Below are 25,224 nucleotides of genomic sequence, written 5' to 3' on the forward strand. Positions count from 1 at the left end.
GAGGAGAGGAATCTGACTATTATGAAGAGGTCTGAAAGCTGACATCATGGTGCTCTGAAAACAACTTAACACCAAAACATCAAAGACTTTCATATTTATAAATGGAGACTGTGTGGAAACAGTTCACAGTTTTAAATTCCTGGGAATCCACATATGGGACAGTCTCTCCTGGAGTGAAAACATGACAGCTGGTGTTAAAAAGGCACAGCAGCACCAACACTCTGTTATAGAGAGTGTTTTAACATACTGCCTCACAGTGTGGTATGGGGGCTGCTCAGTAGCTGACAAAAAAGCTCTACAGGGTCATCAACACAGTGCAGAACATCATTGGCTGCCCTCTCCCCTCACTACAAGACATTACAAACACCTGCTACCTATCCAGAGCAAAAAACATTGTTAAGGACTCTTCCCACCCTGGTCACTACCTGATTGCCCTCCTGCCCTCGGGAAGGCGATACAGGGCAATTAAAATGCGCAATTTCATTGTATTTCTATGCAAAGACAATAAAGGTTTCTATTCTATTCTATGCTATTCTATATAACCAAACAATACAGTAACGATCGCATACACTTCAATTCCCTGCTGATTCAATATGACTCGGTTCAGCACCAACAATTCAGTTCAGGTTTGATCTAATATGATTCGTTTCAGTTATTCATTTTATGTTGTAAAGTGTGATATGTGCCATATCATAGACTGTTGGACCGATTTTATGATTTTAGGATTTGAATTGTTTTTTTTTTTTTAAACCCCTAGTAGAATCTGATCAGAACTTTCAAAAGGTTTCTACTCAATGTTCTACTCATTCCTTGCTCAGAAAATTTCATTCATGACATACAACCACTGGTGAATCAGAACACATTAAGACTATGCAAGATGCTGTTTACAAGAAGGGACAGAGCAGACTCTACTTATTGAGAAAAGAACAAATACAACAGGATGCTACATATGTTCCACCAGTCATTTGTGACAGGCACCATGTTTAAGCAGCATGTTTAATCCATCCATCCATCCACTCGTCCATCCACCCACCCTTCTGTCCACCCACCCGTCCGTCCATCCTTCCAGCCATACACACATCCATCCGCCCACCTGTCTATCCACACATCCACCCACCCATCCATCCAATGCTACTGTTCTCTGGTTAGAATCCAGATGACTCTGACCAGAATAAAGAGAATACTGAAGATGAATGAATGAATATACTTTAAATGATATATTATATGTCGGGACACCACATCAAAGAAATAAACTGATATATAAAAAGCTTTTTTTTCAGAACATGGTTGAATAATTTAGGTCCAAAATATAACAAGTGAACATCAGAAACACAAAACTTGATTATAATGTGCTGTAGATGGCCCACAGTGTGCTTGTTTAAAAGAATTAATAATACACTAGTGACTAATATATCAAAGCGCTGCTGAATTCTTGATTCAGAAGATGGTCATTAAGATGGTGATTAATGTTTTATAACATTTAAAGGCAGAGTCTTCAGTGTCAGCACTTTGTAATAGTCAATGTGTTTTCCTCCACGGGATTGTTTTCAGGAAATAGGACTTGCGCTCTCCAGTCTCTCCTGTATTTCTGTCTTATTAACTTCAAGTGAGAGAAAAAAGAGAGGCTGGTGAGGGAGCGACTGTTTATAGCTACTGTATCATAAGTGATAATATTAACTACAGCATGAAATGCACCTATAAACAGATAAAAAGTATCATGTGTTTTGTATAATGTACTTTTGTTGTGGTATGAGAGCAATTAAACAAGAAATAATCAATGTGGGTGTGGTAAGAGTAACTCTGCATTGCATAGGGTCACATGACATCTCCCCATCATTTATTTTCCTTTTCATTATTGATCTTTTAAATTTATTTACTGCTTATCTGATTTATCTTCATTTAAAACACAGCTCTGAGTCCACAGGTGGAGAGTTACAGCAGTGATCAATAGAGTTAAAGTGTTTATTGTGAGTTGGTCTGATGCTGCTGCTGCCATCTAGAGGATAATGTGAGACACACAAGAGGGAAGCACTACATCCATGTAAGAATAAAAATGTGACCAAAACTCAAGAGAAGGCTCGAATCACATTGTGCGTGTGTAACGTGCATGACCATTATAAGTGCTTTGGAGCAGCAATTGTTCAGGTCAGTACTGAAATAGTCCAGGTTCATGTCATGTTAAGAAGCCTGTAAGTGGGCGGAGCCAGGGGTAAGTAGACCATTGTCTGTGAGTACTGAAGTGTGGAAGGGTGTGTAGCCAAGGATCTAACAATTACAATGAAACTGTACCAGAATATGTTCTTATATCCCCCAGAAATATCCCTGAATCTGTCTAACTGCTTTTTGTTCTTAATGTGAAGAGAATAAGAACAGAATTACAAATTTACAAAGTCCATGATCGCATAACATTTCCCATTTCAGCTGCTGCTGCTTTTGTTTCATTTGTCAAGTTTTTGGAAGTTTGTTATTTGGACCAGGAGAAAGACCTGAAGCACAGAATTTCATAGTGTAGTTTTTTCTTCATAAAGAGATGCAGGCAGCCACAAAAGTGGAGGGCTGGAGACAGAATTTATTCATTTATTCATTTGACCCCTTCATGGTCTCATCATCCAAAACACCTGTAACCTTTGACTCTCTTTCTTACAAACCCTCTGTGGCTGGAAACTCAAAGTGACCTAAGTCTAGAAAATAGAACCTACCAAGTAACGCATAGCAACCACAGTCCATTATCGATGCAGTACTCAAAATGTAAAGGAGTAAACGTACAACACACAGGAAGCATTGAGTGGAGTTTAAAATACATAATATTCTACACTCCCCTTTATGATTAATTAAATGTTTAATAATCAAAGTGAAAATAAAAAAGACAGAGAATAGTAATTATAATCATGAAATTATAAGTAAATAAGTAAATCAGTAAAAATCAGTGTGTGGCTAAGCTTACTCATCCCAAAGTTCTAAAAACATTAGGAGGCAAATGCATCATTACAGCATTAATATGGAAAATTATTGTATAAAATGATTAAAAGTGATTAAAGTAGGGAATGATAAATGATGATTCATGATAAAAATAACAATAAATAATAATAAATGTTCACTGTTGATTGTTGAGCGTGGCTATTGAGCTGAAACTTCTAACTAACCTCTAACCCTGTGTCATGGAGGTTATGAAAATCATTACACATCAGAAATGTAACTTGAAGGAGGTGTGTGTAATTTTGTGAACAACTCAAATCCTGACTCTCAAAACAAAGCCAGAAGCACAAACTTTCAGCATCAGGTAATCACAGAACACATGATATCTAACATATGAAATGGCATCTTTTATAGACTTTATTTGACCACATTTCAGGATGAGGATGAAGGCTCTCAGCACTTCCATGTGCTGGTTTCCAAGCATATAGCAAACTTCTGAACAGCGATAAACTGGCTTTTTGAAAAACTAATCATTTACATTATCTGATCTTGAGAGGTTATTCCATAATTTAGTTTGAAACTAGAATAATTTTCAAGTAAGAGGCCAGTCCAGTTTAATAGAGAATCTGGCAGCATCAATCTCATTGGTTAGAGGGCAATTTCTGACTCCAACTGTGTCCAACTGGTCGGTTTAATACTTGAGACTTTGGTAGACTGAATCTGATTGGTTGGTGTTGGGATTCAGACTTTGATAGACTGAATCTGATTGGTTGGTGTTGGGGTTCAGACTTTGGTAGACTGAATCTGATTGGTTGGTGTTGGGGTTCAGACTTTGGTAGACTGAATCTGATTGGTTGGTGTTGGGGTTCAGACTTTGGTAGACTGAATCTGATTGGTTGGTGTTGGGGTTCAGACTTTGGTAGACTGAATCTGATTGGTTGGTGTTGGGGTTCAGACTGTTGTAGACCGAATCTGATTGGTTGGTGTTGGGGTTCAGGCTTTGGTAGACTGAATCTGATTGGTTGGTCATTTGTCTTGACTGGAAATGAAGCACATTTGGGTCATTTTCATAATCTCCATTTGTCTGAAATTATAATAATAAAAAAGAGAAGTTTTAGAATTATTGGAGTAAATGAGTTGTTTTACTGTTAATTTGTACTCACCTCTCTGTAAGTTGGTGTCATTACTCCTGGGCCTGCAGGAAGATGAGGAAACAAAAAGAACAAGTGTTACTTTAATCTTTATAAGTACAGACACCACATGTATGACTGAAACACTTTTGACGTGAGTCTGACGTGTTATTGATTATATGACTATAACACTAACTGGCAGGAGAATCAGTCACGTAGCAGTCCAACATCATTTTCTATGGCAGGGGTGCCCACACTTTTTTGACTTGCGAGCTACTTTTAACATGAGCAGTCAAAGAGATCTACCTACACTAAAAATGCGAAACATATATTTATTTATATATATATACTGTGTATACTTCAAATATATATATACACACACACAATATATATGTTCATGTACCTTGCATAACTGCATGAACCCTTATGGCACACTACAGTTCAGTACATTTTTGGTCAATACCTTACTCTGATGACTTGCACTGAATAGAATCAGCCAGGTTTGCATAGTCCGGACAGTAGCTGCTGGTACCCAGCCTCAAGCAGGACTCCAAATGATGATCAGTCATTGTGGAACGGTATTTGGACTTAATAATCTTCATGAGGGAAAAGGCTGACTCACATAAATAAGTAGAGCCAAATAATGCAGTCAAGGAGGTTGCACATTTCCTCATGTTTGGGTACTTTTCCCCTGTGAGTAAGTTCCAAAACTGTCCATGAGCCCTGGACTTCAGCTGAATGTTAGTCTGTAGTTTCAAAATCTCATCCTCCACTTCAGACGAGTTCAGGTGAAACAGCGTTGCAATTTTCGATGCGAGTGAATCAACCTCAACATTAGCTGCGTTTACCCGGACAACAATAATCCACTCTTAATCCGATTAAGACCATACTCTGATTAAGAAACTACCATGTAAACAGCAATTTTTAATTACCTTAATCTAATTAAAGTCATAATCGAAGTAAGCAATAATCTAATTAAGACAGGTGGAGTATTCCTGTTTTAGTCGCATTATGGAGGTGTAGTAGTGACATTTAAACACCTTAATCACATTATTATCTTACTCAGATTAAGGTCAATAATTAGATTACTGCTGTCCATGTAAACGTAGTCATTGTCCCTGAATGGGTAGCACATGAATGTGGCGAATGCCTCCAATAAAGCAAAGTCTTGAAAGCGTCTGTCAAACTCTGACCAACAGCTGTCAATCTGCTCCGTGTAGCGTGCAGTGCGCACAATCCTTCCGCTGCGTCAAAGGTTTTGGAAGTTCCCAAAATCATGGCGCTGCAGCTTTGAGGACAGAAGTTGCATTTTCCGTTTAAAGGCATTAACTGCCTTTAATTTTTGTCTTTTCCTTGCAGCTCCAAATTAAGTTGGTCAGATCGGTTAAAAATGCTCGGTTAAAAAAACGTCCAGCAGCCACTGATCATCATTGAGCTGGGTGTATTCTGCATGTTTAACAGCAAAAAGAAACTCCCTTATCTCCGGACAGAGCTCTCGAAATCTCTGCAGGAATTTACCCCTACTAAGCCATCTCACATCAGTGTGTAGCAGGAGCTCAGAGTGGTCGCAGTCTGCCTTCTCCAGATGCGCACGGAACAGCTGTCTTTGAAGTGATTTAGCACTTATAGAACAGGCGATCTTTGTTGCCACATCCATGATCTCTTTCATGTTTAGCATTTTTGCGCATAAGGCTTATGGTGTATTATGCAGTGGTAGTTAAGGAAGTCAGGGAAAGCATCGTCTTCCCTGCACTTGGCAATGAATCCATTTGTGCTGCCAACCATTGACTGATATCAATTTGCACACTGGGAGCTGGGTTTTGTCAATGAAGTCTTTAAAAGACTGAAAAATGTCCTCTCCCCGCGATTTCGCTCGCTAGCCTTTAGCACTGGCGCGCTTGATCGCACACGCGTGGTGAGAGAAAAGACGAGATCTCAGACTGGCTGCCCTGTACATCAACTAACATCATTTTTTTATTATTATTATTTAGCGATCTACCCGCACTTCCTTTGCGATCGACATATTGGGCACCCCTGTTCTATGGTGTGTGTGTGTGTGTGTTTGTGTACTTTGCGTCCTGCGTCTCCTATGTAGAATCACAATGAGGAATATGACTCCAGTCAGAAGCAGCAGCAGAATTACAGACACAGTGATCACAGTGAAAGCTGGAAATCCTGGAAGAGAAATACGAGATCAGTCAGACGATCACATTAAACTACACACTGATCATTCAGAAAAACCTGATCATCATAGTCACATCATAGTCATGTAGTTAGACTGTGGGCGTGAGGTGCATGAAAGTATAATCACCTCCTTCAAGAGAAGTTGGTGTAGACATTGATGATGATGATGAAGATGATGATGATGTTGGTAAAGATGATGAATATATTGTTGGCACTGATGCTGAAACAGGGACACGTGGATCTAAAGCACAGAAACATATAGATAGTTTGGATGATAAAGGAGTCGTATGTAGATCCAGCATATGCCTGAAAGCAGTACAGGGCTCTTATGTATAAAAGTGTTGAGAGTAAAAATTTGGTGTTAAATGCCAAAATATTATAAGTAGTGAGGACATTGAGAGGAACCAGACTCATAAGAGAACCCATCCACCTCTGGGTGTAGCCTGATAGTGGGATTCATTATGAGCATCCTGGTCTCTGTGAGTACAGCAGATGTTTTTCAGTAAGTCTACAGCTCGGGTTACTGTCTACATGAAGTTTTTACATGTTCTGTTCTGTGATTCCTCCGGGTTCTCTGGTTTTCTCCCACTCCCACAAACATGCTGAGAAGTGGAATGGCTGCACTACATTACTGTTAAGTGTCAATGAGGATGTGACTCTGTGAAGATGAATGAATTCATTTTCTTTTTCTGTTGATGAATAAATGCTTGAAGTAAGCAAATGTATTTCAATAAGAAGCAAAACCTCTCTTCCAATAGAGCAAGAATATAAAATACATTCTAAGATCAATCAAGCTGTCAGAATGGTCTGAAATTACAGAATAGCAGCTTTACTCATACAAACTCACCAGTAACTGTCAGGTGGATCTGTGTGAAATAAACCTTGTATCCATGATCAGATGTCCAGTCTGCTTCAGCTCCACACCAGTATTCACCAGAGTCCTGCTCAGTTACATTTCTAATACTCACAGTCAACATTTGTGTTTCTCCGTCATCATACAAGGAGAATTTCCCCTCATTTACATATTTTCTACTTTCATTAACAGATGCTTTATAAGAACAAGCAGCACGTTGCAGCCTCGTCTTGCAAAGAAACTTGGAGTCACTCCAGAGCGATTCTGGGTATTTACAGCTGACAGTCAAATCTCCTCCTACATGGACAGTCTTACTGATGGACTTCTCACAGGACAGATCTGCAAATCACAACCAGTCAGATCAGTTTATATGTGTATATGTGTCCTAGCTCTGATTAACAACACTTAGACAGTTATACAGTAAATTTACATATAAATCTGATGTTTCTTTTGATAAAACACATCATTAAATCTCCTCACCTTCTGTTACATTCAGCTTCACTACAGTGTAGATCTGTATTTCATCAGACACAACAACAGCACACGCGTATGTTCCAGTGTCCTCCGTAATCAGCTCTCTGATAAACACACTGAAGAATCCTGCACTTCTGCTGTCCTGAATTGAGAATCTGCCATCATGTGACCATTCACTGTTTAGTTTTGTTGTTATTGGATTAAAACACCACTGATGTGATCCCATCTTACAAAAAGATTTGGGTTTGTATTTATATTCATCCTCATATCTGCACTTGATGTTGATTCCTCCCCCTGCATAAGCACTCACTTCTCTAGAGACCGAGCCCCCTGTTAAAAGCAAGTTCAGATCATGGTTTCAGTGTCCATAAGTAAAAAAAACACACATGGGGGTGTGTTTGTTAATGAAAATAAAAACCATTGAAGCTAAGTATTTGCCAACGACAACACTAAGTGTTTTTTATTATTATTATTATTATTATTATTATTATTATTATTATTATTATTATTATTAAATTTATGAGATAAACAGTCGTTCCATCACCAGCCTCTTATTTTCTCCCCCAAAACAAAACAAACCCGAAATACATATGTACAAAATCCAGGGAGACGGATGCGAGTGCAGATGAGCATTATTAAATAAACAACTAATAAATAACCAGAAGAAAGAAAAAGAACCAAGACCTAGCAAAACCAACCAAAATTAAGACAAGGCTATGACAGGGGAAAACATAAACGCCAAGCAACTAAGGAGAGAAAACACAGAACTTAAATAGAGAAACTAATCAGGAGAAATACACCTGAGGTGAGCACAAACATAGGAACTAAAACTGAATAAGAAGTTCAAAAACACGCGTGCCCTCTGGGGAGATTGTCCATGGTGGACCTGACATCATAATGCAGCTCGTCATGTTACTGAAAAAGTGAAGAGTTCAATCTGCTCTGTTTAACTGTTGAATAAACATTCATTAAACATTCAGTCTTTCTAAAAAAAAAAATTACCATATCAAGGAAAATATATTTTTGTTATTAAATAATATGTTTTCACATCTATTAATGTGGTACATTATGTGGTAAAAGTCCCTGTGAAGTAGCTGTTACTATAGAAACAATAATGTATTAGATTGAGCTCATTCGCATAAACCTGAGATTTTCAGTCAGCACTAATGTCAGAGCTGCTGTTATAGAAAATGAATCAACAGCAATCAGTACTGAGCATTCAACACCACTGTAATATAATTATAAATAAGCATTATATAGCATATAGAAAATCCTACTGTTTGTACTTTCAGTGTAGATAATGCTAATGATGCTAAATGTTCAGGAAGATAAACAGAAGGCAGCGGTGGGAGACTCACCTTCCTTTACCTTCAGTTCCACCCGTGTGTAAATGTCATTTTCCCAGGGTAAATTAACTCCACACTGGTACGTCCCAGTGTCCTCTACAGTGAGCTCTCTGATCATCACACTGAACACTGCTGATTTGGTGTCATCAAACAGTGAGAATCTTCCTGAATTTATCCACTTGTTTTTAGCTCCTGTCTTTATTTGGTTAGAACAGGATGGCCCTGAACCCTTACAGAAATATTTTTGGTTTTCTCTGTATTCTGTATGATACTTGCACTTGATAAGGACTCCTCCTCCTGAATATCCTGTTACGTTCTTGGAGGCTCCTCCATCTAACAAAACGCCAAACATCCATCTGAGCAAAACCTTCCTTCATGTAACACTGCTGCTGATAGTGAGGATTATTCTGAAGTGCATTTCTTTACCTGAGATCAGACAGAGGGTGAAGATGAGGAGGATCTTCATCCTGAGTTCACACTCCCAGATCTCCACACCAATTCCACTGCAGAAAGATATTAAAGCTCCTGTTCTTTCAAAGGCTCGCTTAAAAGTCTGTCCCAATCTCTGACACACCCAGATCTGTCTTAACCAGAAATTTAAGCAACGTTCACTTCCCTTCTGTCTCATTTCCCAGTTCCCCTTCTGAACCAGCTTCCAGAAAATGTAAGATGCGAACTCTAGTCACCTTTGAAACTTGAAAACTCATCTATTTAGCCTTGCATTTACTGACTGAACACTATGCTGCACTTTACTGATTGATCTATATCATTTCAGCTCTGTAACTTTTCCCTTTTTTACCAATGACATTTTTTTAAATACTTTTTTATCACTTGCTTATTTTAATGAATTTTTCTAATTTTTATTTCTTACTTTTATTTATTGTTCTTATATATTTTTTTCATACCTGGTATTTGCTTCATAATTTTAATGTAAAGCACTTTGAATTACCATTGTGTATGAACTGTGCAATATAAATAAACTTGCCTTGCCGTGTCTCTGTGAGAAAGCTGTTCACACCAAACGTATGTGTGAAGTGTGTGAGCAAAATGCAGCAGAGACACTTTCAAATGGATTCAAACTGTCACGCTTGACTTTGTAAATTTGTGTGTGTTGACTTGCATAAGCTTCACCACTTCATATCACAGCACACGTCATGCATTTTTACATTTTTTAAAAAATAAGGAAATATTGTACGTGCAAACATATAATCTAGTTACAAAAAACAGGAGTTCATGAAGGAATCTAAACAATCATCATTAAAAAAAAAATTTAAATGTCAATGTTTGGAAAACTGTTGTGGTATAAAAGGAATTAAATACTTTAAAAAATGCTGTCACAGGAAAATAATCATCTTCAGGGTGGTAAGAGTAACCCTGCTTTGCATTGTTGATGATTTTCCTCTCACAGCATGTCCTGGTGTGGTTTATTTCTTGCTTATCTGACTTGCGTTTATTATAAACACAGCTCTCAGTTCACAGGCAGAGTGTTACAGCAGTGATCAATAGTGTTAAAGGCACGGTGGCACTACTACTCCAAAAGTGTTGGGGCAAGATTTTTGTCTGAGAGAAGAGGTATATCTGTCATTTCTCTATAAAAATATACAGATCAACTATGTATTATGTTTTTAGCTCTATTTAGAGCCAGGATCTGATTATAATACAATAACAGGGCACAACGCACCTCGTAATGAACTTCAGAGTAGTTTGTTTCGACCCCACACACTTCATTTAGCATTTTACTCCTCACGCAGCTAATAACAAGAAAACATTAGTACACAAAGTTAGATAGTACTAATTCTAAAACAGGGGTGTTACTCTTAATCATCTGGGGCTGGGCCCAGATTCTTCTACATCAAAAAACTTTTAAATACGTACTTCTAAATAGATTGTTTATGCATTATTTTCTTGCATGTGAGGGCTAATTGCTTAAAAAAAGTGAAACTTTGAGAAGGAAAAAATAATGGTCAATTCTCCAGCTCAGCGATATCAGCTCAGCTCGTAGTCTAAAGTTTTGTTAATGGAAACTGTGTGAACTTACGGCGGTCAAGCCAGCCTCGACTCAGAAAAACACAGTCAAGCCAGACCTCACGTTTAGCGCTATGCGTATATGATAGAGAGGACTTTCCAAAGACCTTTTTCCAAAGACTTTTAAGCGCTTAAATGATTGTCACTGAGAAACTACCTGTTTACACAGAACCATTTCACCTCAGAGTGTCACTCACACACAAGGGCGTAACCATAGTATGGACATTGTTGGGGTCCTAGCCCCCCCACACCACACCACACCAAGCAGAGGCGAGCTAAGATGTGTGCAGGCAAACCACACACGCTAACATTTAAACACGCAATCACGACTTTTAAACAAACTCAGAAAGGATGGCTACCTACAGCGCATCCGGAAAGTTTTCACAGCGCTTCACTTTTTCCACATTTTGTTATGTTACAGCCTTATTACAAAATGGATTCATTATTTTCCTCAAAATTCTACAAACAATACCCCATAATGACAACATGAAAGAAGTTTGTTTGAAATCTTTGCAAATTTATTAAAAATAAAAAACAAAAAAAAAGCACATGTACATAAGTATTCACAGCCTTGATTAATCCTTCGGATAAGAAACTGATATGCTGTGTCCATGGCGATGAGAAACTGTTACCTACTGCGGACCTTTACATCAAAGTACAGGGACAGATTTATCTGCTGGACGTCGGGGTAGCAGATCGCTTGCCTTATCCTGTGATTCGGGACAAGGTTTACCAGTGCTTTTGGATTTACCGCAGCCTGAACAGCTTTGCAATGTTGTAGTCACCAGGGCAAAAAATCAGTCAGAGGGGGTGATGTAGACACTCAGTATCTTGCTTTTCTTTGATGTTGATATTTAAGTGGAAACTTCAATGTCTCGAAAGCCATGTGGTGAAAGACGGTGGGAAAAACTTGCATATAATGTTTCCAGAATACCTGCTAAGCCCACATGTGACTTGTTTCAAAGTTTCCAGGTGTCCACTAACATTATCCAGCTCCAGCAGGAGGACATCAGCCTTGCACCATACCTCAGGAAAGCACAATAGGAAGGTACGGCCAATGCTGCGGACACTGACAATGCAGAAAAGTATTTATTCCAATAAGGAATACTTTATCGCCAGTTTGAGTCCACTGAGTTGTCCTGAGTGTCAGAAAGTCTCCATGAAAAGCCCTTATAGAGCTCCACTACAACTTCTATCTGTCATTGATACACCATTTGAGAGACTGGGTATGGATATTGCGGGCCCTGTAGAAAGGAGTTGAGTTGGAAATCGATTCATGCTTGTCGTAACTGATTATGCAGCCAGATATCCCAAAGTGTTCCTGTTGAAGTCCATTAAGGCCAAGTATGTAGCAACAAGCTTGATGCAACATTTTTCTAGAGTGGAGTTCCCCTGTCAGACTCTTACTGATAAAGGTACTAACTTTATGTCCACTCTCTTAAAGCATGTGTATAAGCTTCTTGGTATCGAAAGTTTACATACAACTCCTTATATGGCCTCACAGAACGTTTCAATCAAACCTTCAAATAAATGCTTCACAAATTCATCAGTGAGTTGGGCAAGGATTGGGACCAGTGGCTGTGCTATCTCCTGTTTGCATATAGAGAAGTTCCCCAGGCCTCGACTGGATCTTCTCCTTTTGAGCTGATATATGGACATGAGGTGAGAGACCCTTTGACCCTGCTTCAAGAACTGTGGGAAGGAACCTAGGGTAGCGGGGGCCCTGTAAATGTGATCTCTTATGTTGTGCAGATGAGGGAACGGTTGGAGGCAATGACAGAACTGGCTCAAACTCACATGGCTGAAGCACAAAGCTACCAGAAGTCATGGTATGATCGGTCCGCTTGTGAGCGGACAGCCTTGACTGATATGGTGGGCTCAAGATGCCCCAACCAGTTTCAGTGGTCTGAGGAAGCAAAAAGGGCTTTTCAAGACATCCAGACTGCCCTGGGTGAGGATCCTGTGTTGCATAAGCCTGACTTTAATCAACTGTTTATTGTGCAAACAGATGCTTCGGAACGAGGCATTGGAGCCATGCATCTGCACGGGCCACCCATTGGACAACTTGTGGTTTGTATTAGCCATAAACTCTTTCCTAGAGAGGTCCCATATTCTACAATCGAAAAGGAGTGCTTGGCTGTGAAATGGGTTCTAGATTCCCTAAAATATTATCTGCTGGGGAGAGAATTTATTGTGGAAACTGACCATAAGGCTCGGCAGTGGTTGGAGTGGATGAAGGACACAAATAGCAAAATTACCCAATGGTACTTGGCCATGCAACCCTTTTGATTTATTGTGCAGTATGTTCCAAGGAAAGGTAATGCTAATGGTTGGGGGGATGGCAGATGATGTGGCCACACAGTAAGACGGTAACTAAACACACATACATACATCCTTCTCTTTTGTTTGCACGTTATTCCGGTTGTCTGTTAGCGTTTCATGATTAAACGTGTTGCAGATCACGCCATATATTTCATAGTGACAGACACAGATTTGGGTTCGGTTTCACTGTTTAATTTCCAATTTGTATTTTCATGCCACATTTGACTACCTGCAAGTTCTTACAAAATATGGGAACGCCGTGTAACCTCTGCTTGTTTCAAGTAGAAGCGATAGTTAAGCAGCTCGTCAGGCTGGAGTTTTGCTGCTTTGTCCCATCTGGGCATGCTCAGAACAGCTGTAGACCACTCTGCTGGAGTGTGGCTGCATGCACCAGAGCAGTCAACCTACGAGAGAGGAAACCAAATTCATTAAAGGATGTAAATTCACTAAGACTCTATGACATACAGTTAGTTTTCAGGCATTTTTCTTGGGTAATGGTAAAAGGAAGTTGGTGGACAGCGTGAGGATATTCATGTTTGAGCTTGGGTACCTGGCTCTGCCTGATCCAGTTCTGGTCTAGAAGGTTGCCCTGTTTCTCACACAGCACCAGAGCTTCCCTGAAGAGGTCCTGCGCTAGTGTTTCCCTTCCAGTCAGCTGGTGCAGGTAAGCATTCAGGTGCAACACACGCGGGGCGAAGATGTGACTTTTTCCAAAACGTTGTGTGAAGTCTGAAAAGAGCTGTGTGAGAAAATACAGCATGTTACATCATGTATATAGCAGTTGGGGAAATTTTTATGTTTATGTAGTGTAGTAGCAATAACGTAACAGTTTACACATGCACAGTAGTTCTTTATCACATATGGACCATGTTTGGAAAAACTCTCCATACAGGTTCACATTAAACGTGTATTATCTGTTTTTGCTTCAGTTCTGCTCATTTTTAAAAAAATCTGAATTAAAGCTTTTTTTAAAAAAACCTTTTGTGCTCCTTTAAGGGTAATCCTTCTTTGACGGCTGCAATCAGTCAGTTCTTTCCTGAAGAGTAGGATGCTGCACTCCAGGAGCATGACCACACCACTGATGGCCTCAATGGAGGTTGGAATCTGAGGGTACACTTTATACGCCTTATCAAAGAAGACTGCAAACATCTCCCAATTTTCCAGCCGTGCATACCTGAACACACACACTTACAGAGTCAGTATTTTGGTCTTACGCCAATCCTGAACGCTATCTTACATGTGACTGAGAGTCACATATAGTAAAGTTACTCTATGTGACTGAGAGAAATTTCTCACCACAGAGCCACTGCAGAGTAAAGATGCAGCATCAGACTCTTCTCAGCTTCTAGGTTAGCATCTGACCGAGACTCTTCCACAAAAGACAAACACTCCTCGAATGGTCTGAGTACAAATCCTGAACCAAACAAGGACAAAACTGTTCATATCGGACCACGTTTCAGATAATTATTTCCAGGTCGGTTTAATGTTCATCCATAAACATAACTAGCAGCTAAAAGTAGACCATGGACAGGGACGGGCTGTACTTACGATACATGGGTCTGAAATATGTATTTAATTTACAAAACAATATTTCTAAAACTCGTACTTGAAGATTGTAGAATAGGAAAATACTGATCTAATTTTTCTATTACAAAATATAATATATAGATTTTATTTTGCTCCATTACGTATTTTTGCCCATCGCTGTTCTCGTGTAACAGAAGTAATAATCATGGATCTTCCCATGACTGACAGAGCACATACCAGCATACAGCAAGAAGTTCATGCAGGCAGCATAAAACCAGCCCTTATCTATACTGCTTGACCTTTCTTTGCTCAGAGTCTGGATCTGCTGCACACTCTCGCTGTATCTGTACACATTGACACATACACACACAGTCACATGTTCTGCATCATCAGGTATAATTGTTTCAAGCAATAACTGAAGCAACACCAACACATACCCACCTGTCAGTGAGGAGCAGAGGCAGATGGAATGCAGCTGTGGTCCTCACGTCCAAACCGGGTCTGTTCTGGACTTCACCCAGCTGCTGAGCTCGAATTGCTGTCGAACGCATACCACCACAAACATAGCCATCTTCTCTCATATGCACATTAGGAAACTGAGCCTTTAAGAAGGACACGTCTACTTACTGCACTCGATGGACTGCTCCAGGTCCCCTGTGCACATTTTAACGATAGCAAGGGTTTGAGTCAAGTGGCTGATCATCCTCCGTCCCTCAGGGTGGCCTGACAGGCTGGCACAAGTCCTGCACAGGAAGGCTTCGAGACGCTTGCACACGCTCTCCTCACCTGTAAACTGACTGTACTTGAGATAGTCGATGGCAGAGTAGACGATCTGCAGATACACAATCACACTTGTTACTCTTGTCCGTGTCATGGGCATCACAGTCTAGTCATGAATGGCCACAAGACTTTTCAACAAACCTGAAGGAAAGCACAAATCTTTAAAAGATCATGGCTGTCTGGGATCTGTGTTTAACAATCTAGGTTCATATATTAAAAGGTATAATAAGGGACTGAAGTTAACTAAAAGCAAATATTACAAAAAAAAAAACATGTCCTCCATTAAATATGATTAGTCACACTTTTAATAAGACTCTTTCTCTACTCTAATTCACCTTTCTCTGTTCTCCTTTTCTGTGATTAATCTGTAGAATCATAATTAAAATCAGACTCATGTCTGCATGTCTTAATCCTGTTGAACTTTGACACTGACCTTGAAGGGATCGGTGCTCTGGATGGCAAGATTGATTTCCATGGTGATGGCCACCGATGCACTCCCGAGCTGGCCACGCATGCAATCGATTTTCCACAGGAAAGACAGACAATTGATGCATTCCTGCAGATGGTATAGCGTTCTTTCCCTACACACACACACACACACACACAATCATCTTATAAAACTTTCTGCATTCTGACAGTCTTCATTTCTTATGCAATGATAACATGAATAGATTCATACTCTGGGATGTGCAACGGTTTGGACTGGTAATTGCGCTTATAAGATTGTGCAACAGAACTGCGAGGCAGTTTGAAGTTCAGGATCTTCAAGGCGTTCTTAAAACTCTCCTCTGCCTCCAGAATTTTCCTTGCTTTAAACAGAATCTGGGGGAAATTAAGACATAATGGAGACCTGTTTCTTTGCCAAGTTACATTTGCACTTTGGATTTGCATATGAGTCTTGGATACCCGAGTCTTTACATACCTCTCCTGTGAACCGATGCACAAATACTTGCTGAAATTCACCGATTTGCACGTTTTCAGAAAGTGCCGACGGAAATGCAGGCTTCCCTTCTTTTAAATTTTCCATAATGGACCTGGCTTCAGTCAAATACTCCAACGCCTGCAACAAGACAGACTTCCTCACAATCATGTGTAATGATCACAACTGGGTCAGTTATACAGGTATATAAGCAGTTAGAATACACACATACCCTATCATCATTCTGAAGATATACACAGGCAGCTGCACTCTCCACCAAGTAGTAAAATGTCGCGGGCACGTCTCCTGCAAGCCTCCAGTGTCTCAGTCTAGGGATGAGTACTGCCGCTACTAGCTGAGCACACCCGCAGCTGCCTGCAGTCGTCCTATCACGCCCTTCCGTCAGTACTGACATCACCTTGGCCAGGAAGTTCTCTGTATCATTACTGCATACATACGCACAAGCAGTGTTACTCCCTGTATATGGTGAGGTTACATTACAGCAATGCGTCCATCAGATTTATCAGCATCTGTACATAAGCTCTGAATCATGATCACATCTCTATAATAAATGTTTTGTCTATATGAATGCAATCACTGTATCCTCACCCATTTCCTTCAGTTGGGTACGCCTGATTTCGAGAGCGAGTGCCTACACACAGAAAAAAACACTTATCTTACAATTTCTACACTCTTTTCTCACAGTATTTATAAACATAAGCAGACCTCCATAGAGTTCTTGAGTGTGTGTATCTACAGTATATTTGCATGTTTAGAACGGTCCTGAATGAGAATTAACTTGTTCACAATAGGACCCGACCAACTAATTGGCTTGCTAATAAAATTGGCTGATACGGTTCAACAAAATGATCAGTATTGGTGAAAATCTTTAAATATTCTACAGGAAACCACATTAATAAATGTGATGCTATTTTTAACAGCTTCATGAAATCACTTATTCATTCTGAAATAACGAAATCATTATTGTGTTTATATAATGCAAGTTACATGAGTTTGAGAAACTGACTGAGAATCTTTCTTGTTAAACTACTGACGTCTGTTTCATTTCTGACCAGAGAAAATGATATTGGCCAACACTGTAAACAATCTGAAGGTTTAAGCCTTTGATATATGATCGTATGGGTTAGGCCCTGGAATGGAAGTCAGGAAGATTTCAAACTCTGACCTTGGCTAGGAAAGATCTCATAATGCTGTATTTCCTTTAAGATCTCCAAGAGATGCTCGCGATTGTCATCTGGGAATACTTCCTTTTCGAACAGGAAACTCCTGGCTTCACACTTGCTGCAGCGGTAGGCCTTTTTCTCCAGGAATCGGGCACAGCCCTTGTGGATCTCACGGAATTTCGCCCCACTCATTTTTACATACATATATACTGTCTCCATTTCATCCTTGCTGCAGAAACTCATCTGCCGACACGTCCACACAGGATCCACTGAGAACCGAATGTACTCTGAGAGAGAAACAGTTTAAGTGTCAGCACTGTTCAGTATTACACGAGAGTTACATTTAGGGTTATTAAGTGATTACAATACAATCACAAGGATTTCGTGCTGCTCATCAGGATTAACGACAATTCTTTATTTGCTCAAAATTGGGCCATGCTTTGGAAACGTAAATGTTATCCAGTGCTGTCAAAAATGATCTTTGATCAAACATACATTTTTATAACCCATGTCTTCATAACAATGAGTCAATGAAGTATGTTGAGAGAACTAGAGTTGTAAAACACCTTTATTATTACCAGTAAAACATCAGTTCAATAGCACAACCACTAGGCTGAAGTGTGCTATTAAGCAGTTGTGTAAAAGACTCATTTCATCTTCAATTAAAAGAGTTCAACATCTTTCCAATAGGTGTCCAACTGTCCCTCTAGACTGAAGTCTCTGGGTTATTATTAGACTATTATCCAATGTCCACCCAGCCATGTCAACGAGATCCTGAATTGTGATTACGTGCGCATTTATTCATTTCTGTCCAATCCATGTTTCACAAGACAATTCCAAACACGCTCCATTGATCAGAGGCTCCTTCAAGAAACAGTACACAATTTGTAGACCTTGAGACTTTAACCACACTCTAGGCTCTTGGAACGCTCATAAAAATTGGAAACTACTTTAATATTTACCCTTTTACAGTCAGTCCAAAAGAAATTCTTCCCAAAACCTGATCCCCCAACCACACTTACGAGGAGACAAGCTATTTGTGCCCATGATAAATTCTGATACAATTTCTTAAACTGCAAACTAAAAGCAGCTCTTCAGGTGTGCATGTATTAACCTTTGACTCTCTTCATCTAATGGCAAATACAGCACACTGTTTGGAATCCAATGTAGTTTCCCCACACAAAAAAAAAAAATCAATAATAATTGTTTGAACTTTTTCAAGAAGACCCACAGAAGGCTCTAAAACTGTTAAATAATGCCACAAGACAGATGCAACTAAATTATTGATAAGAATTCTCCCCCTACAGGAAATCTTTTGGCATAAACCATTTCCACTTTCCAATTCATCCTTGCGAATCCGTTAGGTATACAGTAAGACTGGTCCGTATGTATGATCCGCCCAATCACTTCTTTCAACCTAGTGGCCAAAGCCTTTGATAAGATTTTACAATCAGCACACAATAAAGCCTCTGGCCTCCAGTTCTTGATCTCTTTCAGATCACCTTTCTCTGGGAGTAAAGTTAGGACTGTGTGGCACAATTCAGTGGCAGCTTTCCTCCTGGCAGACTGTCATTTATGACTTTGCGAAGTATTGCGTGAGTTTTCCGTATACCAAGCGTTTGTTCTCGGTTCATGTGTTATTGTTTTGATCTCGTTCTCGGTTCTGGTTTTGCCTCGTTTATGCCTGTTTGCCAATCACCTGACCCATTGCCTGTTTTGTGACCACGCAATTGTCTGATGATTTGGATTTGTCTGCCTGCCATTCTTCAAATACAAGCTCTTATCTGCACTTGCGTCCATCCTAACGTCCATTACGTGACAAGAACTGACAAATCAGAGGACTCTAACTTTCTGAGCCTGAAAACTCATCTGCACCAAGTTCTCCCTCCTCAAATTCTGAACTGAACATTGACATTGATATTTTTCTTCCATTTCCCATCTATTAAATTTCCTCTTAGTTGCTGGCATTTTAAAAACTGCCTCAATCTCCCTGAAAAGAGGAAAAGAGCAAGCCTGCATCATCTACATCTATACCAACATTATCCTGTTTTCCCCACATCTTTTTCCTTGCATTTCATTCAACACATCCTTCTCGGTTCCTTTCTTCTCCTTCCTGCACTTGCCTCAACACGATTAGTCACCGTTTCCCCTTCATCAACTTTTTCTTCACTATTTTTACGACTTTTAACTTCCTGTATCTTTCTGTCAGCATTATAACCTTGAGGTTGTGTTTCTTTATCAGGACAAGAATGCATCAAATCCCCTTCTTGACCACACCCAAAACAATTCTTACTTTCAGTAGTCTAAAGTAAAAACACGTGATCAAAATGATCAACCTTAAACTTGAGAGCGATATTCAAATCCTCCGTCATTCTTCAAAATCACGTGTATTTCTTTCCTAAACAAAACCACATGTTTCAGCAATGGAGACTTGCAACCTAAAGCTATTTGGCTATATCCCTCCTGACAAATCTTCAATACTTTTGGCAAATACAAGAAAAAGACAGAAAAGGATAACAAGCCATTAAAGTTGGGGGGGGGGAATTTTTTTAAAAACCACTCAATCTCTTACCTTCGCAGCTGTTCTCGCAGTAACAGGTCTTGGTTGATGAGACGTCCCTGGGCTCTGAAGCACACTTGAAGATGCCCGCTCTAAACAGTGATCTCAGGAGGATTATGAGCTCCTGTTCATTCATACGAGGCAGCGTGTTCTTCAGCAGCTCAACGTTGAAGTTGTTATCGTTGAAGTGTCCAATAACAGAGGCACATTTCACCACCTCCTGCTCTTCGTACAGCATCGTCTGCATGTTAGCGAAAGCTAGACAAGATATGACAAAAAGTAATAAGTGCATTGCTGAGGTAAGACTTGTTTACAAAAAAGGAATGCGCTTCATTGATGAGCGTTAAACACTCACCCAATCGCCTGCTGTTCATCTCACCAGGTGACAATCCAGGTTCAAGAACAAGCCTGTAATACAGTTCCAGTTCCTCAGATTATTGTTAAATAATCCACTTTTGTATCGGTCGTCACTCATTGTGTTCAGATGATTTCAATCACTATAAAAACCTAGAATACTGCAACAAAAAACAGAGAAATAGAACCGAATGCATTTACATCTGATTGACATCGCCACGATAATACACTTACACAACCCGACAGGTCGACTTTTGAGGCTTAAAGGTTGAAAGAGGCAGCAAGGAGTAGTGTTTGGTCGGCTCATCACATGACACAATCCCTGGGTTTTCCCTCGACAACTCTGCAGCCTCACGCACTTTCTGTCCATACACTGTCACAGAGAGAAGCGGTACATTTTTAACCGTTAACAAAATATCAATGTTTAGAGAACACGGAAGTAACACTGTGTAGGAAAACACTCCTTACCTCTGCAACTTTCTCTCAAAGGGGTCTGCTCAAACTTGTACTTGACTCTTCCGGTAGCTACGCCTATAGAGATACTCCTATAGGACACAAACAGGACTAGTCGAAATGCTCCATGTGTGTAAGTGTGTAAAATGATAATGAGGAGTTTGTTTGGAACACTCCATGCTGTGACTTACGAAACACTGTCCATTTGTTGGCAGCACGTCTCATGTATCCGGAAGGCAGCCTGCACTGCTTGAGCAGTCTTATCCTGTCTCTTATCCCCAGGTAAGCCAACGGCACACACAAATATACAGCCCTGAAATCACACGACAGATCCGGAGAAATGATTGCGTGTGATGTTCCCATTCAGCTTTACAGTGGTAAAAATGGCAGGTGTCTGAGTTTTCTCTGAAGGCTGATCAAACTTGACCTTATTATTAGTACATAAGAATCTTGTCATGAAAATAAAACTGTAATTGTGGTTGTGCCTTTAAGTTAATTTATACTTTAAACTCTATAACACTATCAACTGTTTACCCAGCTAAATGTCTGTTACCGACTCGAGTTTTAATAATAATAATAACAATAATAATAATAATAATAATAATAATATAGTAACCAAGACCTGGAAAACGTACCTCTTCAAAAAAGATGCTGTCGCAGATTTCCCCACGGCACCTGAACATCTGCTCTGCAATAGTTTCGCTGACTTCTTGACGAGCGGATCTCAGATCCGTCTGAGTCAGCACGAATTGCAGATACACAAACACGATGGTGGTAGGCCACATCTCTGGCAGGCCAGGATTGTAGGCTTCCCATTGCTGATTTTCATGTATCTAATGGAAGAAAAATAAATAACTCCGTCCCATTCTCCATGTACACTTCTGGCAATAGTGCAGTTGGAACACGAAGCAACACCAAGGTCCAACTCTGACCAAGAATATGCACTGTACGACCATCTAACATACTAATTCTGATATATTATTGCTTCAAATAGTACTCACCCTGTCCTGGGCTGTTTGAATCATAAACTCACGGATGAAGGTTTCTCTCTCCTCATTTGTTATTAGGTATGTTATTGGGTTTTCTAAAGAAATAAAACATGTAAATTGATTTATGTAGCAATAGACATTTACATATTAAAATCTGTGGGAAAAAACTGCCTTACTCGTCATATGAATGCGAGTGTTGTAACGGCGCAGGTCATCCACTGAGATACTTTGCTCTTCCGTGCTGCATCGCACCTGATGTATCAACATTTACATCATTAACATTAAGTTAACCTTTTTTCGAACTGAAAGGAACGGGAATTTAAGGGAAAGGGAATTCAGAAAAGCCTGCTAGATGAGGTTTAAGACCAACCTTGACAGCGTCTTCATTTGCAATATTTTCGACAGTAAGGTTTTGTCTATCGCAGTGCCGCCATGCTTCGGGGCACAGAATGATGACGCCATGCTCCAGCAGCGCCTGAACCGATCGTATCTCTTCCACAGCCGGGCCAATGACAGCACAAACCTGTCTCTCTTCATCTCCTAGTCTCATCTTGGTGAACCCCCCAGCTGATAATGCTACCACAAACAAGAACAACATGTAAATATTCTATCAAATATAAAGACACTAAACTATGCACGTAGAACCAAATAAGCACCTATTTTGATAGGTCGCTCATCGCCAGGTTCGCTCCTGCGGAGTTTGTACACCTCCAGAATTGTGCAAGCACATTGGACAACATGAGATATGGTGTCACTCATCTGCACGTTCTCCTCCACCCACTCAGCCAGAATCGCGTCGCCTGCAAGCAAGATTATGTAACATTGATGTACTGTCATGTGCGCAAATATGTTTCGTAACATAACTTTCCAGAATAAAATAAAGATACCTGTGCGATGCACTACGCAACCGCCTGCAGCATGGATACCTGTAGTGTAGTTCAAACAGACATTACAATCTGCTCAGTTCAAAATGTACTAAGACATTAGTGCAGGGCAAAAATTCATAACTTACATGCAGCTAGTTCTGCCGACCTGTGGTCGCGTAGACATGTCCTGCGTTCTGTAAAAGAAAAATGACAAGAATAAGAAAACAAGAGTACGCCAGCAAAATACATTTAGTACAAAAAAAAAACACAGTCTAAAACTAATTTGTCTAAAATGGTGGTATTTTCCTGTCAACTAAATAATAGGATAAATCTACCATCCACTGCTCTTACTGAAATTAGCACCTGTTCTTGGCCATTTTTAGGTGCTAAATATCAAATTGCTATTTAGATTCAAATTGTAATATTGTCCATTGTTCATGTAGACAAGTTATGTACTATAGTAAGTAGTGACAATGTAAACAAACAAATAGTTTATGAAAACTGATTGTTGCTCTTGGGAACAAGCTCACTGACCTTTTGTACACAAGTATAGTAAAACACCAGTCTTGACTTGTGCAGTGCGAATTCCCTCTAATGATAAAATCCTGTACAACTCGGAATGACTCATTCCTGAATTTAAAATATGATCAACGTCGAGATTCATGTCTAAATTTTAGTTTCGTCCAAACTCACGGTTGATGAAACCAGTAACTGTAGAAGAACAAACTGCTCTCAAGACAACAAGCAGGTTATTTCTGAACGCTTACACATTCTATATACCACTTCTGCCTTCTATATTCCAATTTTGTGACGTCACAGACCAGAGGCACGTCCGGCTTTCTTAACAGTTCCAGTATTTGCCTTCAATCGCCTCTAGATGGCGCCTTGAAGCGCACTGATATTTTACTGGAGGAATGAATGAATGTGATATGAATGTAAAAGTTAATGAACGAATTAAATGCTTATACACTGTTAACACAAACTCACTGTTTAATAATAACAATTGGATGACTAATGAGAAGGGAAGTTATTTTAATTTTAAAGTTCAAACTTGTTTTTTTTTTACAAACATAGTTAAACAAACAGACATACAAAGAAAATAAAAGCAAAAAAGATAGAAAAGAAAAAAAAGGGGGGGGGGGGGGGGACAGCCTACTAACAGAAAATGTCCACATTAGTACGTGTGCAGGATTTATATGTTAACATTCATTCAAACTATTTCCTTTAAAACAGATGTTTCGGGTAGCGTCCATTTATGTTGAAAAGCATCCTATTTCAACTGCAGATGAGCAGTTGAAATATCTTGTCAAATACATATACACAATCCCAATTCCAAAAAAGTTGGGACGTTGTGGAAAATGTAAATAAAAACAGAATGCAATGATTTGCAAAGATCATAAACCCATATTTTATTCACAATTGAACATAGAAAACAAAATGTTTCAGCTGAGGAAATGTATCATTTTAAGGGACAAAAAAATTAAGGTAATTTTGAATTTGATGGCAGCAACATGTCTGAAAAAAATGTTGGGACAGGGCTCTGTTTACCACTGTGTAGCATCCTCTCTTCTTTTAACAACAGTTCATATACGTCAGGGAACTGAGGAGACCAGTTGCTGGAGTTTTGGGAGAGGAAGCTTGTCCCATTTGTGTTTGATACAGGATTTTAGCTGCTCAACAGTACTGGGTCTTCTTTGTCGTATTTTTCTTTCATGTGTTGATATTCTTTCAGCATTTTATATTCTTATCGCCTGTAGTTTTCAAACTGATTGACAGGGAATGTGTCGGTAAGTACTAGCTACTCAAGTTCGTTAAATTTCCAAAGGCACGATGCCAAACAGACAGAGACGGCAGAAAATTAAAGAAAAACTCAGAGCCCTTGAGAGAGAGAGTTGCGTCAACTCCGTTCACTGCAACGGACCAGTTTTTTAACAGCAATGGCGGATCGTGGAGCCTCTCAATATTTCCTGGAAATTAGCACTAAATGCTAGCAGCGCAGTAGAGTTGCAGCAGAACAGACCATTTGTGATACACTCTAAAGCGGTAAGCCGTTTAAAGAATAAGATTGCATATTGTCAGTACATCTGAAGTGCTGAAACTTGTACATCAAAGCATATTTCTCACTAAATTAGTTTTAGGGTGTGTTATCAGATAACAGATTAGGCTAGGATAGGCTAATCATCCTATGAAGATATCAATGACAATATGGTAGTAAAATAGTAATAAGAAGTAGGTGATAAAAAAAATGAAGTACAACAACAATGCTACATCCATTTTAGTTATAGTAGCAGCAGGTAGACTTTTCAGTGAATGTGCCGGGCTTACACTTAGAAAAATGGTGC

General features: G+C 39.6%; 2 protein-coding genes across 2 annotated transcripts; both read right to left on the bottom strand.

The window, feature by feature from the left end:
- Positions 1 to 2,152: 2,152 nt before the first annotated feature.
- On the bottom strand, positions 2,153 to 4,105 carry LOC128615051 (circumsporozoite protein-like). Its single transcript, XM_053636877.1, has 2 exons — positions 4,080 to 4,105; positions 2,153 to 3,955 (listed from the first exon to the last, which is right to left on the bottom strand). The coding sequence occupies exons 1-2, from the start codon at positions 4,098 to 4,100 to the stop codon at positions 3,608 to 3,610; spliced, it is 369 nt and encodes a 122-aa protein (XP_053492852.1). The 5' UTR covers positions 4,101 to 4,105; the 3' UTR covers positions 2,153 to 3,607.
- Positions 4,106 to 13,426: 9,321 nt separating this feature from the next.
- LOC128615052 (adenylate cyclase type 10-like) lies at positions 13,427 to 23,669 on the bottom strand. Its single transcript, XM_053636878.1, has 26 exons — positions 23,417 to 23,669; positions 23,029 to 23,076; positions 22,904 to 22,942; positions 22,673 to 22,816; positions 22,387 to 22,592; positions 22,193 to 22,268; positions 22,029 to 22,111; positions 21,663 to 21,860; positions 21,219 to 21,340; positions 21,043 to 21,119; positions 20,809 to 20,947; positions 20,576 to 20,628; positions 20,233 to 20,478; positions 17,663 to 17,947; positions 17,086 to 17,128; positions 16,709 to 16,922; positions 16,480 to 16,617; positions 16,237 to 16,379; positions 15,991 to 16,138; positions 15,405 to 15,609; positions 15,219 to 15,315; positions 15,015 to 15,121; positions 14,547 to 14,664; positions 14,229 to 14,424; positions 13,801 to 13,989; positions 13,427 to 13,654 (listed from the first exon to the last, which is right to left on the bottom strand). The coding sequence occupies exons 1-26, from the start codon at positions 23,544 to 23,546 to the stop codon at positions 13,490 to 13,492; spliced, it is 3,609 nt and encodes a 1,202-aa protein (XP_053492853.1). The 5' UTR covers positions 23,547 to 23,669; the 3' UTR covers positions 13,427 to 13,489.
- Between the last annotated feature and the right edge of the window lie 1,555 nt (positions 23,670 to 25,224).

The sequence above is a fragment of the Ictalurus furcatus genome, chromosome 11, assembly GCF_023375685.1.
Source record: "Ictalurus furcatus strain D&B chromosome 11, Billie_1.0, whole genome shotgun sequence".
Lineage (NCBI taxonomy): Eukaryota > Metazoa > Chordata > Actinopteri > Siluriformes > Ictaluridae > Ictalurus > Ictalurus furcatus.